Consider the following 20,386-nt stretch of genomic DNA (forward strand, 5'->3'; position numbering starts at 1 on the left):
AGAAGTCTAGAATGGCCTCATCTTCTTTATTACTGTTGCTCCACCTATGTGGACTCTGGCAGTCCTCACATTCTTCTCTGTCTGAATATGTGCATTCAAGTCACCTATTATCAACACCAGTGTCCTGTTGTCATGCTGTATTTAATAGGTCCTACAACTACTATATGAATGCACTCTTTTCCTCTCTATCACAGCACTGCTGTTGGGCATAGGCTGAGATTATGAAAACTGCCTTATCATTAGGCTAGAGTCTGATTGCCTTGAGTCTGTCAGTAATTATAATCATATCCCTCACTGCCTTCTGAAGCCTTTTTCTCACTACAATTCTTACACCATAGTCTGTCCACCTCCTGAATAGTGGGCTCTAGATCCCAAGCCAAGTGGCTTTGTTGCATTGCCCTTCCATCTTGTCTCCTGGATACCATCATGTCATCCATTTCTGAGCTGTATCCTGTCAGTGAACCTACACTTGAGTGTAGGAATTCTTAGTTTATATTTGGCAGGTTGATTGGTTTTATGTCCAGTTTTTACTGAACAGAGATACCGACTGTCTAGTATGTTATTGATGCAGGACTGCTGGGCCTTATGGTGGCTACACACTGGCCAATAGGGGCACATATACCCTTTCCACTGTTAGCATAGGTCACTTGTAGGCCAGTTTCTCAACCCAATTATCACCGGCAAATACTCATGTGCATTTTGGTGACATTAGTCAACATGACTGAATCACCTATAGCCATATTTTACACGGTCAAGTGGCTAGCCCTTCTAAGGCGTGCAATCTGTGATCTGTTTTCTTCTATCTTATGGATGCCGTGTACCACTTTAGATGCCCAAAGCGGTTGATCTATACAACTCTTCCATCTATACAGCACAATGTAGAGTCTATGCTGCTGTTCACAGCCTCATTCATTGGAGAGTTTGAGATGGAACCATTCAGCAAGTTTTTTAGAGGGGGGAAGAACCCCACAGAAACACAGGGAGAACATGCAAATTCCTTGCAAACTCGAACCTTGTACCTTTTGCATGTGAGGTGAATACTTTAACCATTATGCCAACTGATCTCTCAAACTGAGGAAGTGCGAGAATATAAAGAACAAAATCTAGAGATTTTTGTAAGGTATAAAAAGAAATATAGACATGGGAAAGAAAGATATATCTGATATGGTGCAATATTTATACAAAGAAAAAAGCCAAATTAATTAATACAAAAAAGCACCCCCAAATGTATTTGAAGAGAAATACAGGCAAAGGCACACAGATATGGAAAATTCCACAATACAAAATATAAGATCACAAAGGGGGAGCATAGAACACAAGATTAGTAAAGTAGAAATTAAAAAAATGGAAGTTGAAGTAATGTTATACCTGCAATGTGAAGGATTTGGTCTAGAATGTCTAATACAGGTTATATCACAGCATGATGGAACAATGATTCCCCCAAGTAAGAAGAAACAGGAGAAGCAGGAGACATTTGAAGAAGCAATATGGACATGGGAAACAAAAACAGATTTAATATGGTACAGTATTTATGCAAAGGAGAGAGCAAAAGTAATCAATACAAAAAGAGCAGCACAGAAGATATTTAAAGAGAAATACAGGCAAAGGCATCTAGATACAGAAACGTTTATGACACAAAAATTAAGAAAACAAAGAGGAAAAGTAAAAAGGAGGATTAGTAATGGAGAAGTTAAAGAAATAAAAACTGAGGTTATGGATTACTTGTGAAGTGAAAAATTTAGTGTAGAAAATCTAACTCTGATAAAAACCACAGCTGGATAGAATAATGAATTCCCAAATTAAGGAGAAAATATTAGAGGGAGAGAGATCTGATCATATGAAGATAGTTTGGAGCCTTTCATAGGAAATCAGTGCAAATGTTTAGTTGGAGTTGCACAGCAAACGAATGAACAGGAAACTGTGGCAACTGTGATACAGTCAATTAGGCCAGGTGAGTTCTTATATGAAAGAGCAATGCATGACACAAGATGAAACTGAAGAGAATATGGCAGCAATAGATGCTATGGAACTTTTTGTAGAATGCCCACAGGAAATGGAGAACAAAGAATGTGCCTACAGTTTAGAAGAAAACAATCTAAGGGAAGAGTTGCTTGATTTAATAGAGATGGATATACAGTAATATCAATGATAGACTACAGAAAGCCAAAAAGACCCACAATGTTAAAAGTTTGAGAAATCGAATGAACACAGCAATCAGGACTGTTCAAATAAATTCATGCAATATAACAAAATTAAATAGGATATATAACTGTGCAGCTAAATTAATATAGCAATAACCCACGCCTGGGTGTGGGTAATGCTAAATTTACCCACGGTTGGCGTGGTTTGGTCCAGAGGCGGCCGAGGACCAAACAAAGCCAACCGTGGGTAATTAGCATTACCACACCAGAAGTGGTTATTGCTATTATATGACATTATTTAAGAAAAGAAACTATTCCTTTTCTTAAATAATGGCATAGTATAATGCCTGTTTACTGCCCTTCCGCAGATGTCTGGCATCCGGCAGTTCTGATGTACTGCGCGCCTGCGCGGTACATCAGAGTTGAGCAAAAGCAACGGAGAAAGCAAGATCTCCGTTGCTTTTTTTTTTAGTGTTTCGCTATGTTAAATGAGTTTAACATAGCGAGACAGTTTTAAAATAAGCAACGGACATCTCCATTGCTTATTTTAAAACTGTCTCACTATGTTAAACTCATTTAACATAGCGAAACACTAAAAAAAAAGCAACGGAGATCTTGCTTCCGTTGTTTTAAAACACTGTCTCGCTATGTTAAATGGGTTTAACATAGCAAGACAGCTTTAAAATAAGCAACGGAGATCTTTTAAAAAAACAGTTATACTAATGGAAAAAAGTCCGGGCGACCGGACCTTTTTCCATTAGTATAACTCGATTTACAACGGGCACGCTGGCCAATCAGCGTGCACGTTTTGGGGGGATCATGGTATAATAACAGATAAAGCCTTATCACAAAAACACAGGGAAATAAGGGAAAGGAAGGGGAGAAATTAAATGGTATCAAATAGAGAAAACTATAAAGCAATTAAGACAAGAAGTATCACTGTTAGAGGAGTACAGAAGAGGGAACAGATCAACAAAGACACTCAGAAAGATAGACGTGATAAAAGCAGCACACAGTATCAGAACAGATCAGGATCTATCATACACTATTGCAGATAATAAACTAAAGATTTCAGCACAGGCAGAAAACGTATGCAAATAAATATAAAGGAAAAGTACAAAATATGCAATTTATTGATGGCCCAAACATTTTTACAGAGAAATGGGAAACAAGGCAAAAGAAATAGACACCCCCACCAAAAAAAGAAGAAATAAACACATTTTGGAGAAATATCTATGGAGATCCTGTGGAACATAACAAAAATGCTGAACAGACAGAAGTAAAAGAAGGAATAAGAAGTTCAATTGTGCAGGATATGAAATGGGATGAAGTAATAGCCAGGGAAATTAAAACAAAATTAAGAAACGCTCCTAACTGGAAAACCCCAGGCACAGATGCAATGCCTAACTTCTGTATAAAAGTATTAACATCTTTACACGAAGATTTAGCCATGAGCAAGAACTATTTATATGTGCACCCCAAACAGATGCAGACGTTGTTAACAACAGGAAAAACAATACTCTTCTTTAAGAGTGAATCTGCAGGCTATCCTAAAAACTATAGATCAATGACTTGTCGTCTGTTTATGTATAAACTATATATTGGAATTGATGCTGACAGTTTCATTTAGAAGAAAACTCAATCATGGCAATAGAACAAAAGGGTAACAAAAGAAAGTCATATGGAACAAAGGATCATTTGTTGCTGAACAATGTCATAACAGAGAACTGTAAAAAGGGGAAGAATCTAAGTATACCATAGATATACTACAAAGACACATTTGAGAGCATCCCACATTCATGGATAAAACAGTGCTTACAAATGTATAAGATTCACCCTACACTGATTAATTACATTACAGTGACAATGAAACAGTGGCAAACCACTTTGCAGTTAAGCCATTGTAAAGAACAAATTATTATTCCATGGATAAAAATTCCAAGGGGATATTCCAGGGTGACTCTTTGCCACCACTGCTCTTTTGTCTTGCCCTGAACCCCTTAAGCTCTCTACTTAACAAATTAGATCATGGCTACAATTTGGCTCCCAGAAAACAACAAAATGTAAAGATTTCTAGTTCATCAGATGAGGAACTGAAAGCATAACTGCAAGCAGTCAAAACTTTATCGGATGATATAAGAATGCCATTTGGTCTTGATAAATGTGCAAAAGCAACCATTATAACAAGAAAGCTGCAGCACCAAGAAAATATTATTCTGGAACAGCAATGTGATATAAAAGAACTTGAGGAATAGGGAGTGTATACATATTTGGGAATTGATGAAGGATCAACAATAAAACATGAACAAATGTGAATAAAACTTAGGAATATTTTAGAAGACTAAAATTAATAGTGAAAACAGCTCTTACATCTCAGAACAAAGTCCAGGATATAAACAAATTTGCTCTTCCTATCCTAACTTACAGTTTTGGAGTGACTGACTGGCCCCAAGAGGTATTGGATCAGTTGGACAGGAAAACAAGATAAATGCTTCATGCTTATATTCCCCAGTATGGGCCTCCTCAAAACTGATTACATATATAGATCTGCAATTGTAACACTGCATACATATCTGCTGACCTCACAAGATCTAAACATAGTGAAAGTTTTAAAACATGAGGAGAATAAGTCTAAGATGACTTCCCTGCTTAGTTTAGCAGAAACACATCGGTGTCAAGCGGGAATGGAAATGAAACCAGAAGCCGATAAAATCATGCAGCAGCTGAATGTGCAAAAAAATAAAAATAAAAAAGAAAGAAAGAAAGACTATAAGGTGAAGGATCAGATGAGAAGGCAAGAAATGTGGAAAATGCATAAATATAGTTACAAGTACAGAAAACTCTTGGAACAACCTCATGTTGATTAGGTCTGAACACAGAAAGCGTTATGGAGAGGTGAATTTAAACCAAAAGATAAAAGGTTAATGTTGGCGGACCAGGATAGTGGACTATGTACATGCTGGTTTACAAAGTCCATTGAACATGTGGGAGAAACAGACAAATGTAGGTTTTGTAAAACAGAATTAGAAAAAGTTGCATATTTTGTTGCTGGGTGTGATACACTAACGGCAGAAGGCTTGTATACTGAAAGGCATAATAACGTGGCAAGACCATTGCATTGGGGATTGTGCAAAGATTATAATATTGAAGTAGCTGAGAAGCATTGGAAACACGAGTCACAAAGAATTATAGAAAATGATAAGGTTTATATGACATGGGATCACCTATTACCAACAGTTCAAAAAATAGATGCGAGAAATCTAGATATAGTAATCCATGAAAAGAAGACAAAAGTAGCATTGATCAGTGAAACTGCTACACCCAGTGACTACAGTGTCTTATGTACAGAGAGACACAAATTTATTTATTTTATTTAACATTTGATAACTGGGAAAATCTGACTTGGAACAAAGCCAATTTTCAGTGGAGGCCTGGGGAGAAACACTCCAGATGCATGTCTTTATAACATGGTAGAAAACCAGAGCACACTGAGAAAACCCACACAAATGCAAGGAGGACATGCAAATTCCACACAGAAGGTATCCCAGCCAAGAATCAAACCGGAGAACCTCTTGCTGTGAGGTGACAATGTTACCGCTGTACCACTGCACCTGCAAAGTCATAAAATATCAGGATTTGCAGGCCAAAACAAGGGCAATGTGGAAGATGTATACCCAGGCATTTCCAATAGTAGTAGGAGCAATGGGTCTTATAAAAAGAATTTAAATTTGTACTTAGATATGTTTCTGATACGCATAACTCCATATGAATTGTAGAAGGAGTCAATTCTGGGCACATTGTGGGTGCTGTGAAGAGCACTTCTGGCTAACAGCAAAGATGGAAACAATACTAATTTAATGAACTTTAATTATACTTTAACTTAAGAATGGGTTCAAATCCTGTCATGCTATTAGAAACCCAAAAGACTTGGAGAAATTAAACTGAGAGCATTGATTGATTACTTCCCTGAAGCATGGGCCTAGGGAACACAAACTGCCATTGTGTGATAGGACACTCAGCAGGATTCAGCATGTGGAAGCCATGTTTCTGGTAGTGCCAGCATGCAGGAAAGATCAGAGAACTGCTGAGGGAGAGAGAGGTACTCCACTATGGAGGGTGGGCCACCCTGCAGGACCAGTAAGCTGGCCTGCTCCCCATTACCTAACTGTTGCCACCATACCTCGCAAAGTGTTTATATTACACTGTCAAAAACTCAAACTGTCAACAGCATAATAATCGATATGAAAATGTCGAAACACCCGAACAGCGAACACACACAAAAAACCCCCACCCAAACACAACACAGATTGCTCTATGCAGGGGGCAAGCCCCCCTGCACCCCCCACACCCCCCGCTACTTAAATATACCAACTCTGAGATCACACTACATTGCAGTAAATGGAAATCTCCCCTTATGGAGATTTCCGTTTACATGCGCAATGACTTTTGCTTTCGACATTTTGGTGCCGACAATATCAGCTTCGATATTGTCGGCCTTCGACAGGGTGAAGTAGACCCCTTTCAACTGTCCAGATTTTCACAGAATGTACACATTCTTACTTCATATCTTTGGTCGGTTCCTCAAAAAATTTGTGGTTTTCTGGCAAATCACTGAGCATTTAATTCACTAAATAATGACAAGTCGCCGAGTTTCAGACTTCATATCCTTCATAAAATGTACGCTAACACAAAACCTGTTATTCTTGGAACTTTTTAAGTTTATAAGAAAATTGTTTAAAATCTGTTCCTATTTTTGGGAATTCATCCCCCATTATTTTAGGATTTGTCCAGATTTTTTGTTTTAAGAGGTTGCTTGCCACCATGGGTACATATTGGGTAACTGGGCTTTCCAGGCAGGACTGAATTTGTCAGAGGTCTCTCATCTCACCTGGGAATGCTCAGCTCTCTCTCCCACAGAACAAATTGTTTGTTTGTATAATAGTGGAGCCATTGGGTTAAATTCTATGGAGAATGAAAAAGGGGGCTTTTTTACTACTCACCAAGTGTAAAGCTGGCAAGGAGAAGTGCTACAGTGTAACTCCTGGAATTCTCCAATCACTGTAATTTTACCTGCAGTTTCCTTGCGTGGATTGGAAGTGATGTCTTTTTTATGAGTTTCTCTTTTCTTCAAGCTTGTGTGAATGTGTAGTTAGTATGTATAACTATAGAGATGTAGGGGGTAAAGGGCCCCCTCAAGAGGGATGCAGAAGGTTGACTTAGTAAGAATTTTTCACTTAGTTGAAGGTTCGACTGTTTTTTTTCTTCGTCTGGTTGAATCTTCATGGATCAGCTACTTGAAAAAATACAGATATAGGTTCATAGGTAAGTACTAGATTATCGGCCCAAGGGCCTAAGTAAACCTAGCCAGCAAAGTTCCCTGGCTTACACCAACCCAAGAAAGTTAATTTCCTGTGAAGCAGTTTGAAGAAATTCTAGAATAAACAAAGTATAATTATGATTGTATAATACACTAACATGCAGATAAAACCCTGTGATTATGGTTATATAATATAGCCATTAATCACTGGCTATGTCTTCATCCTCGTGTGACAGTTCTTTCATCAGCAGAAGCATCAGCATGATCACCGACATCATCATCATCACCATCATCATCTATTGTTAAAAGAAACAAAAACTTACTGGAAGACAACAGTAAATATCACCATTCTGAAAAAAACAATTAGAACCAAAATGAATGGCAGAATTTGCTAAGCTTAACAGACATATTTCCTTTTGTGACTGATTTCAGGAGTAGCACTTGTCAAAAAAAAAAAAATAAAAACATTCAATTGATTCCTCTTGTACTACACAGAAGTGCTTAATTCAATCCTTACCATTCTTAAACACACCCTTCCCCATTAGGTAGTCTCTGGAGTTCATGTCTGGTCTAAACAAAATAATGTAGCACTTAGGTGCAAATATACAAAGCAGCAGTCCTGCCCCAGATGATACAATGGCAAATATTTCAACAGCTACCATATACTTCCCTTGTGTGCTCAGATATGCTGGAATGAATGACATCCAAACACTAATAAACACCAGCATACTGAATGTGATAAATTTTGCCTCATTAAAGCTGTCTGGGAGTTTTCGAGACAGAAATGCAACTACAAGGCTTACAACTGCCAAAATGCCCATATAAGACAGCATACACCAAAATGCCACAGGTGAGCCCTCATTACATTCTATAATGATCTTCCTTGTTACAGAAGTTGTATTTTCATCCAGAAATGGAGGAGAGACAAATAACCAAGAAACACATATAATTATCTGAACAGATGTAGAGAATATAACTAACATTTTTGGAAGTCCGGGTCCTGCGTATTTCCTCAGGTTGCTGTTTGGCTTGCTAGCATTGAAGGCAATGACCACCACAACAGTTTTGGCTAAAACACAAGAGATAGACAATGTAAAAATGGCACCAAATGCACCTTGACGAAGCATACATGTCACATGGGTTGGGCGGCCAATGAAAATGAATGAACAGAGGAAGCACAACATGAGACTGAATAAAAGCAAATAGCTAAGCTCCCTGTTATTAGCCTTGACAACAGGTGTGTGATGGTACTTCATAAAGATTTTTAGGATGAAGGTCGTGGTCAGTTCTAAGAATATGGAAATAGCAATTAATGCTGAGCCTAGGGGTTCTTCATATGAAAGGAACTCGGTTGCTTTCTTTATGCACTTGTCCTGTCTTTCATTGGGCCAATCATCTTTAGGGCACTTCAGACACTCAATGGAATCTGGAAAAGAATGGAAGATAAAAATATAAATGTAACCCAAATTTCATTGCATACTGCTTTTTTGTAAAGTGGACATTTCTCTTATCTAGACTTACGTGATGATTGATGAATCAAATCTTTCTGGGAATAAAATAAATAGAAATACAAACCAGAAATGAATATATAAATAAATAAATATATCATGCTGTGCCTTGAGTCTAGAAAGTTTTTTTTTTATATAAAGACTTTTAATTTGTAGGCCTATAAGACTTTTAATTTGTAGGCCTATATGATTGTGTTACATTATTTTCCATCTGGGATACTAAATTCCTAAGAGATAAAAGAGTAGAATCAAGACATTAATTTGTTTATATTGTTGGGCTGTTAGTCAAGCAACCCTTCAAGCTGCTTAGCCTCAGTCATTATACCAGACAGAATGTCTGCCCTTATAATAATTATAAAAGCAAAAGAATTAATTACGATACCACTTACATACTATGTATTAACATGTAAATATCAGTGAATAAAGCATTTATCTCCCCTTCCCTCAAAATAATGATGAAATTAGCAGTATGACTACTGCATCATTAATGTCTGCAATAAGCCTGCTCCACTCTCTGATATGTTTAGAACTTAACAAACTTTATATACTATGGTTACTCATCCTATCATACATTCAGCCCCCAAACTGTGGGCAGCAAAGTCAAACGAAGTAGAGTTTCAATATATATTAAAGAAACACACACCTTCAGGCTGGTCAAACAGTATGACACACAGGAGATAGTCCAGGTGCAGTTAACCATTGACAAGATCCCTATTCAAATCATAGCTAGCTACAGGCCCTCAAATTTGACTCAAGATGCCCACTCCACCTATCTGGACCTCTACGAATCTGTTAACATTCAACCCTTTACCCCGATCCTGGGTGACTTTAAGTACCCAACCATAGATTGGAAAAACTACTCATGCCCGAACACAAATGCCCAGAGATTCCTTGATTCTATCAATGCAAATGCCTTGGAACAGCTAGTCAATACCTGCAGAAGAGGTGATAATATCTTGGACTTGGTATTAACCAACATGAGTAACCACTGCAGCACCCCTGTAGTATCATCCTCTCTGGTAAGATCCAACCATAAAGCGGTCATTTTTGAAGTCAGCATCTCCCCTGACCCCTCTCTAACTAGGGTCAAATGAAAAAACTTCTCCAAAGCTGATTACAACCTCCTTATGGATAGTATAAACAGCTTCACAGCCTCCTCTTCCTCTGTAGGAACTGGCACCAATGTCCAAATCTACACCAAAGTACTATACAAGCATTTATATAGGTGCATGGAATCAGGAATACCTAACAGGACAAACGCATCCTCCACAAGTAAGAGTAAACCTGTCTGGTGGACATCTGCAATAAACAAGCAATATAACAAAAGGAAAAAAATTGCTGTCCAGGACAAAGAAGGAGCAGGTATCCAATTGGAAGCAATCTCTCCTTATCCTGAACAAGCAAGTAAGAACACTAGTGAAATCCTCTAAAGCCAGCTTCGAGTTCAAATTGGCCACATCTACTAGAGACAATCATAAGGCCTTCTTCACATATGTCTGCAATCTCAAAGGAAGCACCCAGATCTGTTCAGAACTGGTGGTCAAGGACACCACGTACACAGATCCTGTAGATATAGCCAACCTACTGGCTGACATATTCAGTAAAAACTTCAACCCTCTGTTTGCCCCATCAGTAAATCAGAACATCCTCAGTACCTGACCCCATATCTCTAGGGAACAGGTCATCACTGCCCTCTCAAAGGCAAAATATACAGCCTCCATGGGACCCAATAACATCCCAGGCTGCATCCTACATGAATTCAGACATGAACTTGCAGCACCATTAGGCACTCTATTAAACCAAAGCCTGAGTACTGGCTTTGTCCCAGCTGAGTGGAAGACAGCCATTGTAATTTCTTTACACAAAGGTGGAGCATCCACCGATCAGGGAAATTTTAGACCCATCAGCCTAATTAGCCTGATCTGCAAGGCAATGGAATGGATTATCATGGACCTCATTAACAGGGACATTTGCAACCTCCAAACACTCGACCCCACACAGTTTGGCTTTGTCAAGGGGAGATCATGTCTGTTAAATCTGGTTGACTTCTATGAGACAGTCACCAAAGCCATGGACGAAGGGAAGACGGTGCACACAGCTTAGCTTGACCTGGCCACTATTCCCCACTTGGGCATAATAGATAAACTCTCTCAACTAGACATCAATCCATATGTTACCAGATGGGTAGAAAACTGGTTCATTGATAGAATCCACCTAATCAAAATAGGGGAAGCCACCACAAGCAGTAGACCCGTAACAAGTGGTGTACCCCAGGGATCAGTCTTGGGGCCTCTGTTATTTAGGGTATACTTCACTGAGGTGCAGGCCAAAACCAGTGGTCTATGGCTGACCAAGTTTGCAGATGACTGCAAGCTGGCTGCGGTCATCAATTTCTGAAGTGATGTGGACATCCTCCAAGAGGGTCTCACCCAAACAAATGACTGGTGCCAGAAACATGGCCTCAAGCTGAATGCCAAAAAATGCATCATCATCCCCTTTGGGGAGAGTGATGTCCCACCATATTATCACATTAATAACAATGTCCTAAGCATGCAATCAGTCGTGAGGGATTTGGGCACTGAGGTTGATATTAACCTGACTTTTGACCACCATGTTGCTTCCTTTGTACAGAAATCTTTCTACATGGCCCACCTCATAAGTAAGGGTATCTCATCCAGGGACAAGGAGGTCATAACATCCCTGTATTCTTCTCCTATAAGGCCAGTTATTGAGTACAATGCCCCCTTTATGTACCTTGCAAAGTGCAACCTCAACCTGGTCTGTGACATCAACAGGACTTGTTGGTGGGACAGATGTGTGTCACAGACTCCCCCCATCTGTGGAATAGACTCCCTCTCCACGTCAAGCAGAGTACCTCATTATCCCTTTTTAAGCGCAACCTGGATAACTGGATGGGAAACAGAAAACACACCCCTGGGATTCCACCTGTGTCCCTGCTGGACAGGGGTTTTGAGTGCTGACTTGTCTAAACATGGGCTAAACTCGTAGCTAGGCTTATAAGGGCCTTAGGGCCAATAGCCTAGTAACTTCCTATGATCCCATGATATACATATAAATATATATAAATAAATTATTTTCTATGGAAAGCCAACAGTATGTAGGAGCTCTTATCCAAGACTTTTAGCACCCTAATACTACTGCTATATGAAGGAACCAGCTTACCCCTTTACCCTTAGCATGACATCTAGTCATCCAGTGGTCAGCAGCAAATATGTGCAGTGGATGTCACAAGCTCACATCCTGGGTGCTAGGATAATAGAGGACAGGATTTCCTCCTATGATTTTATTCCCCTATAGGACAGCGAGTGGGAAGTGCAAACAAATGACCATCATTACACTAACAGAATTACCAGGTTACATATCATATTATTAAAGCATTAATCACTTGGTGATGCTTGACTGGAAGTGGAAACCTGAAAGAGACAATGCTTAACAAACCTCTCAAATTCTTAGTGCAAGAAATCTGGACAAAGCCTAAATAATACATGAACAAAAGACTAAAAATAGGGACACATTTTAAATATTGCTTTTATTAACTTAGAAAGTTGCTAGAATAACAAGACTAGTGTTGGCATGCATTTTCTGATGGCTATGAAGTCTGAAACCCAAACCTATGTCATTATTTAGTGACTTTAATCCTCAGTGATTTTTCCAGAAAATCACAAATTTTATGAGGAACAGACCAAAAATTTTAGGAAAAAAAATTGGACATTCTGTGACAAACAGTTGAGAGGTGTGGTGCCTGAAATGCATGACCATATTAAGATGCTAGGTTTATTATTTGGAGTAACCCCCTCCCATCTTAAGTAGAGAAAGATGACCTAAGTCCCCAGATTATACTTACTAACTCTAAAACTGCTCCATTTGGAGTTATTGAAATACGATCTGTGATTGTGAAAGCTGGTGTTTCCCTTTTTAAAAAGGTGAGCATCACTCAACTAACTTTGCTCAAAAAGCATTAAGCAAATGTTACTCTGAGGAAATTGGTCTGCCCCTCTGTGTCCACATCCTTGGGTACCTCGTACTTCCAGTAAACAGAAACCGGAACACTCACCTAAAAAGCAACAATAGAAATCAAAAACCTCAGTATAAACTGACATTCACAAGTCTGGAAAGCTTAAAGGTACTGCACTGTCAAAACTCTGCAGTAAAAACCACAACAGTAAAGAGTAAATTTGCTCATTATAGTGAGAGGCTAGCATAATGGTTAAGGTGTTTACCTTACAAATGTAAAGTGTAGGGTTTGATGCCTTACAGGGGGCTAATTGGCTAGGCTTAAAATGGTCTTCAAGGATAGTTAGCCAAGTGCTAATCTATGAACCTAATTATATTTAAAGTTAACCAGTATTATAGTCAACCAGTATTCCAAACTTTAAGAACGTTCATCCCACAAACTCATACTTATTCCAATTGATTCACTAATGACCAGAACCTACTTCCAGACCCAGGACACCAGTGACCCAGTTAACATATGGTTACATATGTGACTCTACAACTCCCATGAACAGAAGTAATATGTTTCTGGAAGAAGGGAAATAGGCTGATATCTAACATTTGACATGCAGATTACCCTGGTCTAGGTCTGTGGAGGTCTCTCAAAGATGAAACCCAATAGAAATCACTGTATCATGGGGATGATCCTATGCCATCCATTAAATGAGGTGCTAAAGTGAGGACCCTTCTGGCTGAGATTTGGTTGTTATTAATCTCACAGCACTTATCAATGGATAGCGAACCAAATGGCCAGCAACACACACAAGCCAATGCTGGAAACAAACCAATACAATATGGAAAAAAAAAAACAGCAGGGCTACCATGATCATCAGCATATATCTTTATTAAAACAACAGATAAGCTCTTTCATGTTTAGTACGCTTCTTCACATGCATTCATAAAAACCAAGAATAACAGCCTTGTAAAGTACAATACACCAGTCACAAAACAGAATAAAATTACAACCAATAACATTAAAAATTAAATTTCCGCCCTATTAGGGCAGACATTAATCCCTGGGTATTTGTCTGCCTGCAACCTAAATATCCACTTTAATTCCAGTTGTTCTATATAGCTGTTTAAATCACCACCTCTAGGGCTTTCTTGCACGCACTGTAAAGCTCTGAAAGAAAATTTATGTCCATTGTTTTCCTTAATATGCTTAGCTAATGCATTCTTCATGTTCATTATTTTGACGTCATACATATGTCTTCATATTCTTTCTTTAAAATTTTTCACAGTTTTTCCAACATAAAAACATGTACAGACATCACATGTAGCTAAGTAAACAATATGCAACTTTTGACAGTCTACATAACAACTGGGTTTAAGAGTAAACTCAAACGGGGGGTGCTTAAAAGTCTGTTGTTTCAAAATAACTGTACAGGCTTTACACCTTCGACAAGGAAATGTACCTATTATTCCTCTTCTCTTTTGTTGTGGTTGTTTAAAATTACAAAGCAGGTCCTTAAGATTATTACAGTTCTTATAACCAAATCTTGGCTTACATTCTACATACTGCCTTTTAAAAAGAGCTAGACAATGAATGACCTGGCCTTCCTTGTACGGAGGGTAAGACTGATGGGTGGGGGTATTGGCATTGCAGAAATGGCCTCGTGGCTCAGTTGTCTTGTAACTCTTATGATCCTATAATAGGTTTTGCTTGTTGGGTACAGTTTGTTAAGTAAGTATGAAGCCAAGGTATAGATATTGAGCTCTCACCTGCAGTTTGCAGTCTTCTTTGAAGTAACGAATAACCTGCTGAACAGAACTCCTTGAAACTTTACAGCATGATCAACAGACACACATACATAGATATGGATAGCCTTGTGTGTGTGTGTGTGTGTGTGTGTGTGTGTGTGTGTGTGTGTGTGTGTGTGTGTGTGTGTCTGTGTGTGTATATGTGTGTGTGGGTCTGTATGTGTGAGTGTGGGTGTGTGGGTGTGTTTCTGTGTGCAATGTTTCCACTGCGTTCACACTATCCACTCCCAATCATCACAACTTCCCATGATAATGAAATATTTGTATGTTGTACTGCTTGGCCAGTGTACTGATATAAAAAACGCCATTTACCCTAAGTTTACAGTACATATATAATACTGGCCATTATCTCTCCTCCAGTCTAACTATGTCACACAGCTGGAATAACATATACTATTCTGTGCACATGCTAAACAATGCCATAATATGCAAGAGAAACAAAATGGACTGTAAAATGAAGGATTCAAGATCACTTTAGAAACATTTGGTCTAACAGTCAGACTAGCAATTTGGTTACATATTGTAAAGAAATTTGTGATAGCAAGACCAAATAACTGTTAGTCAGATGGCTGGAATAACCTAAAATGATTTGTGAGGAAAATAAAGAATTTTGCATGATACATGAACAGAATATATTATTACATATGTTTCTTTTTCACAAAGTAACTGTTTTTTTAACAAAAAGAGTGGTAGTATGTTTTATAAACACTTGACATCTTCAAAGATGTATGGGCTGAGACAGACTTGGACAGTTAAAAAAAATAACGGTACATGTAAGTATTATTCGGGAATCATATGATATTCTTAGGCTCATATGCTGAAAAGCAAAATTGAATAAGCAATAATGTGGACTTACATAAACTGATTATAAGGCTGCTGTGTCTCAGAGATTTCCCATTTCTCCAAGTTATGATGATCTTGGAGTTCGTATATACAAGTTCAGAGATGCGGGTTTGCTCCTCACATTTGGTGGTGAGCTTGCCTCCTGCAAAAAATACTTTAAAGGAGAGCAGGGATGTTCAACTCTGTATCTCCCTTACCAGAGGGGGTTTTTAGTCTGAGTTTTGGAATTTAACTCCAGAAGCTTTTATGTGTTTGTCACAAGTTTATAAGTGGAAGTATGTACCCATGTCAATGCTGTGCTCTCTGCTCTCCACCTGTACCTCTCCACTGCCCTACTGTCATGAAGAGCTTACATGTTGTCATGGCATATACTCTGATCTTGATTTGTATCCCACTCTTAGGTTACCCACTGTCCTTCTGTTACATAGGGTATATATAGGTTGCAGTGCAATGTGCCCTACACTTCATTTGTAACTCCATGGTCCTCCGTCTGCACAGAAAGGGAAACACCTACAGACATTGAAAATTGTTCCTGCTCCAGCAGCAAAACGATGCTGTGGAACTGCTACCTTAGTTCAGGTGAAGCACATAGGAGCCACATTTCTGGTTTCATCATATTAAACTAATAAAACTAATGCAGACAGGATGGAGAACAAGCATTAGGTTTAGAGCCTATATAAAAAAACCTGCCAACAGTGATATTCAGTATAACTGTAATTTCATTAAACTGCTCCAGCATAACAAGATGCATGAGCCTGGCTGGGACAAAACCATGTGATCTCTGCTCCCATATCCCAGTTACACTTTATTCTGAATCACGTTTGGCTTCTGAATGGTTACCTATTGAAATGTCGGCACTCATAATGCTGAGTTCTGAAAAAAAAAAGACCAAAAAATATAGAAGGGTGAATATCAAATATCACCCTTCTCTTTAAACTTGTTTCTTGCAAGGGAAAACTCCCCTACACCCTCTTATCTTATATATAATGACTCCAACATTTCCATACATCTGAGAAAAGGTAATATTTTCATGTAGGGCCATCTTGGACATGGTATATACAGGTATGTTTCTTTCAGCTATTCAGGCTCATGCAGGTCCCAACATTTCAAATGGTTCTCTCTCTCTCAACTTCCCATTACTTATCCTGTAATTTTAGTTTTCTAATCTTATCTAATATTTCCATTGTTCTTCATGTTTCTTTATGCCTTCCAAATTATATAAATCTTTTTAGTTCATCTTCTGTAGCATCTTGCTATTTCTGCTGATACTCTGATGTACCATTAATAAATAAACATCTCCTCCACCACTTTGCCAACCATGAACACACATTCTTACCCAATATTAATGTACTATCCAGTTTTCATTAATTCTTTCTCCTTTCCTTAAATTCAGTCATCACATCAACCGCAATCATATCATGACCTAAACACTCATTCCATTACACTGTATCTGGCAGCCTTACCTCATAATATTAAACACAATCTAACCTAGATATCCTAATAACAATAACTTGCATAACCTTTCTCTTGTAATCCAAAATTGAAAACACCTGCACTCTCTAGTATCTAGTAATTAGTGAAATCACTAAATCCCTCACCACACAAACCCACTTTATCTAAATCTGCAGTAAGGCCCATAAGCACAGATCAAACATATGGCACATACTCCTGTGACAGAACATTGAAAACATGCCTACTGCTTTCCTTCCCTAGAGGTACATTATTCTCCTCAATTTTTAAATATATATCCTTATAATTTATCTTTATTACACTGCTTTACCCTCTGTTCTGCAGACCTTAAATAACTGAGTGTCCCTCATCATAGCACAAACAACAAAATAAAGTGCTTTTACTTGTGAGAAGTATACTAAAGCAATATACTTAGATCCTGATCATAACCCATTAATATTTGGTTTCACAGATTACATAAAACATTTTGCATTCTTCACTTATGCTTTTCTTTGAAGTATTTTACATAGTTTCTCAACTATGCTACTAAACTGTACTAAAACATCTATAAAATATTTTTTCTAACTTCATCTGTGTTTCCTTCACTGTATTATAATGTCTTTAGTTTACTACTTTGTATCTTTGCTCTGAGACTGAAATTGGTCCACTGAAATCAGTGCTCTATCCCGGTAAACAAATTCAACTTAAATACATAAATAAATAACTAAAAATTTAAAATTTTGTGTATGATATTTGCTGCAGTGTTACTAGGTGCTAGTTTCAAAATACAGATACCGTTATTTTGCATTGTATGTATGTCTTTCATTCTGCTTTTGTGAGATGTCTCCATGAGCAAAATACAATATCACGTAAATAGTATGGAACAACCAACTGTGTATTAATGAAGTACTGCAATACAGCCACTCCCCCATTTTGAATGCAAATAACTAATCCCAAACTGTGAAACATTCTAAATGTACAATTGTCTTTTGCAGTTTCTTGTGCCATATTCTTGCTACAGTATAGAAAGAGTTCTGGTCATATAAATAAATCTGACTTGCATGCAAATATATCCTTAAGAAATCTGAATTTTGTGTAAAATAATTATTCATATCAAGACTACTATTCCAAACAGATATTGGCTTTATATGGATATACTTCCCTATCCGAATCTTACTGAATAAGAGGAAGATTTAATATTAAAGGCACCTTTAGAAACAGTGACTGCACAGTACTAAATGGCATGCAGTCTATGGAACAGCATGATCTACAGCTAGTAACATATGCAGTTGGAATTATATAGTGCTGACATACTGAGGAAGGGAATGCTAGCAAAACAGAGGTGCTATGTCACAGAGAAGAGTGACACTAGGGAGGCCCAGTAGATGAGAAGCACTACAAAAAGTCACTGACTGATGTGTCACATGTCATCACTAGGACAGACTAATACAACACAGTTCATGTATGCTCATGCTTGCAGTGAAGTGCTACATACCCACCAGTATTGGTTGTGCAGTGATCCAGAATAAGTTTGCCCCACAACACATTGCATTTGTTTCATATGTAATACATGCATCTCATTTTCATAGGGATCCCTCGTTACATATTATTATGTGACTGTTTGCATGTACTGCATATGGGTTCTAATTTTATCCCTGTGTAGCTTCATTACCCACGTCTCTGAATCACCAACATTCTGTACATTGCCACCACTTGTGCTAATTTGCACAGGGCAGTGAATTAAATATCTTGCATTTCAGCCTATACCTTTTTATTTCTGGAGGATGTTTGCTAGGGAACTCCTACACAGGTTATGTAAAATATTGGGGAAGTACTATGAGTAATAAAGCTGACTACGAGTACATTGGGAGCATATATTTATAGATGTACTCATTTAAACGTCTCCTGGAGTAAGACTGAACATTTGTTTACATCTGAATTCATGGAATGATACATTTAAAATTACAGAATTGTTATTTTAATGCACTTCTACCACTTTGCTTTCAAAGAGCATTATATGGATTGCTTTTGCTATATTTAGAATGTTTTTTTACAAGAAACTGAAAATGTCAAAATCTCCCTGTTTTGATGAATTTTAGTTATGTTTAAACATGTATAAACTAATACACAAACTACTAGACCTAATCCAAATCTATCAAAATTAAAACATTGGTCTAAAGTGGGCATGATTATTGGTAAGTACCAATTATTGGTATATATAATAATTTCTTTGTTTTGTAATAATTTAGAACTGGAGTACAAAGAATAATTTTATTTATTTATATATTTATTGCAAATGGTTTTGCTTTCTGGTCTTTTTATTTTCTTAGTTACACATTTGAATTATAATAATTTCATTAAGTTTGGCATATTTTCTTTTTTAGGAATATGTCATAGCAAGACAATTTACATCAGAACATATGAAAGTCTGATTGATTTTCATATATATATATATATATATATATATATATATATATATATATATATATATATATATATATATATATATATATATATATATACACACACACACACACACACACACACACACACACACACACACACACGCACACACACACACACACACACATTATTTATTTGTCTTTATTTTCCCTGGAAAGACTGACTGGGTAAAAACTTGCTTTCAGCATAGGTCTAATGAGAAAAGCTCCACAAGTTAACAAAAGTGACATCTAGTTTTATATAGGATTAAATACATTGGAATATACAGTGACATGTTTTACAATACAAAGAAAGCAGCAAAGATTTTTTACATATTGATACCACAAAGAGGCTTTTTCATCATTTAATGGCAGTAAAGTACATTGACAACTGTGTATAACAGTATCCTTTAGAATGTAATATTTAGATGTAATATTTAATTGAATAAACATTTTAAATAATTTACAATATAATAAGTAGTAGGACAATTATGTTATATTCATAACTGGATAAGGAACTGATTTCAATGATGTAGTATTGTGTGTTTTAATTTGTTATAAATGATATCTCTTGTTTATATGTTATATCTATTTTTGTATTTGCTTGTGGCTGAAGACAGTTCACAAGGCTCGAGTCACTTCGGTTGGTTAACAAACATAAATCAATAAACATCCACCACACAGGTAGAACAGGAACCACTAGGAAGTAAACCACCACACTTTAGCAAAAACCAACTTTAATGACAGTCTACAACTGTAATACACAAGGGATAGTATAAATTGTTGTCTGTTCATTATGCAATGAGTTTTATATAGGTATGTCTACGAGATATTTAAACAAAAGAATTAAAGAACATTATTATTGTATTAAAACAAAGAATAGCAATAATGCATTGTTTAAACATACTCAAG

At 37.3% G+C, this 20,386-nt stretch overlaps 1 protein-coding gene across 1 annotated transcript in view; it reads right to left on the reverse strand.

Moving 5' to 3' along the window:
- Nucleotides 1-7,964: 7,964 nt before the first annotated feature.
- The window catches only part of LOC122803806 (extracellular calcium-sensing receptor-like), a 284,562-nt gene continuing 272,140 nt past the window's right edge, over nucleotides 7,965-20,386 (reverse strand). Inside the window, exon 5 of the mRNA XM_044073491.1 lies at nucleotides 7,965-8,884. Coding sequence (XP_043929426.1) covers nucleotides 7,965-8,884 — 920 coding nt within the window. The remainder of the gene's footprint in view (nucleotides 8,885-20,386) is intronic.

Source organism: Protopterus annectens, chromosome 6.part0 (assembly GCF_019279795.1).
Source record: "Protopterus annectens isolate FY-2018-M chromosome 6.part0, PAN1.0, whole genome shotgun sequence".
Taxonomy (NCBI): domain Eukaryota; kingdom Metazoa; phylum Chordata; order Ceratodontiformes; family Protopteridae; genus Protopterus; species Protopterus annectens.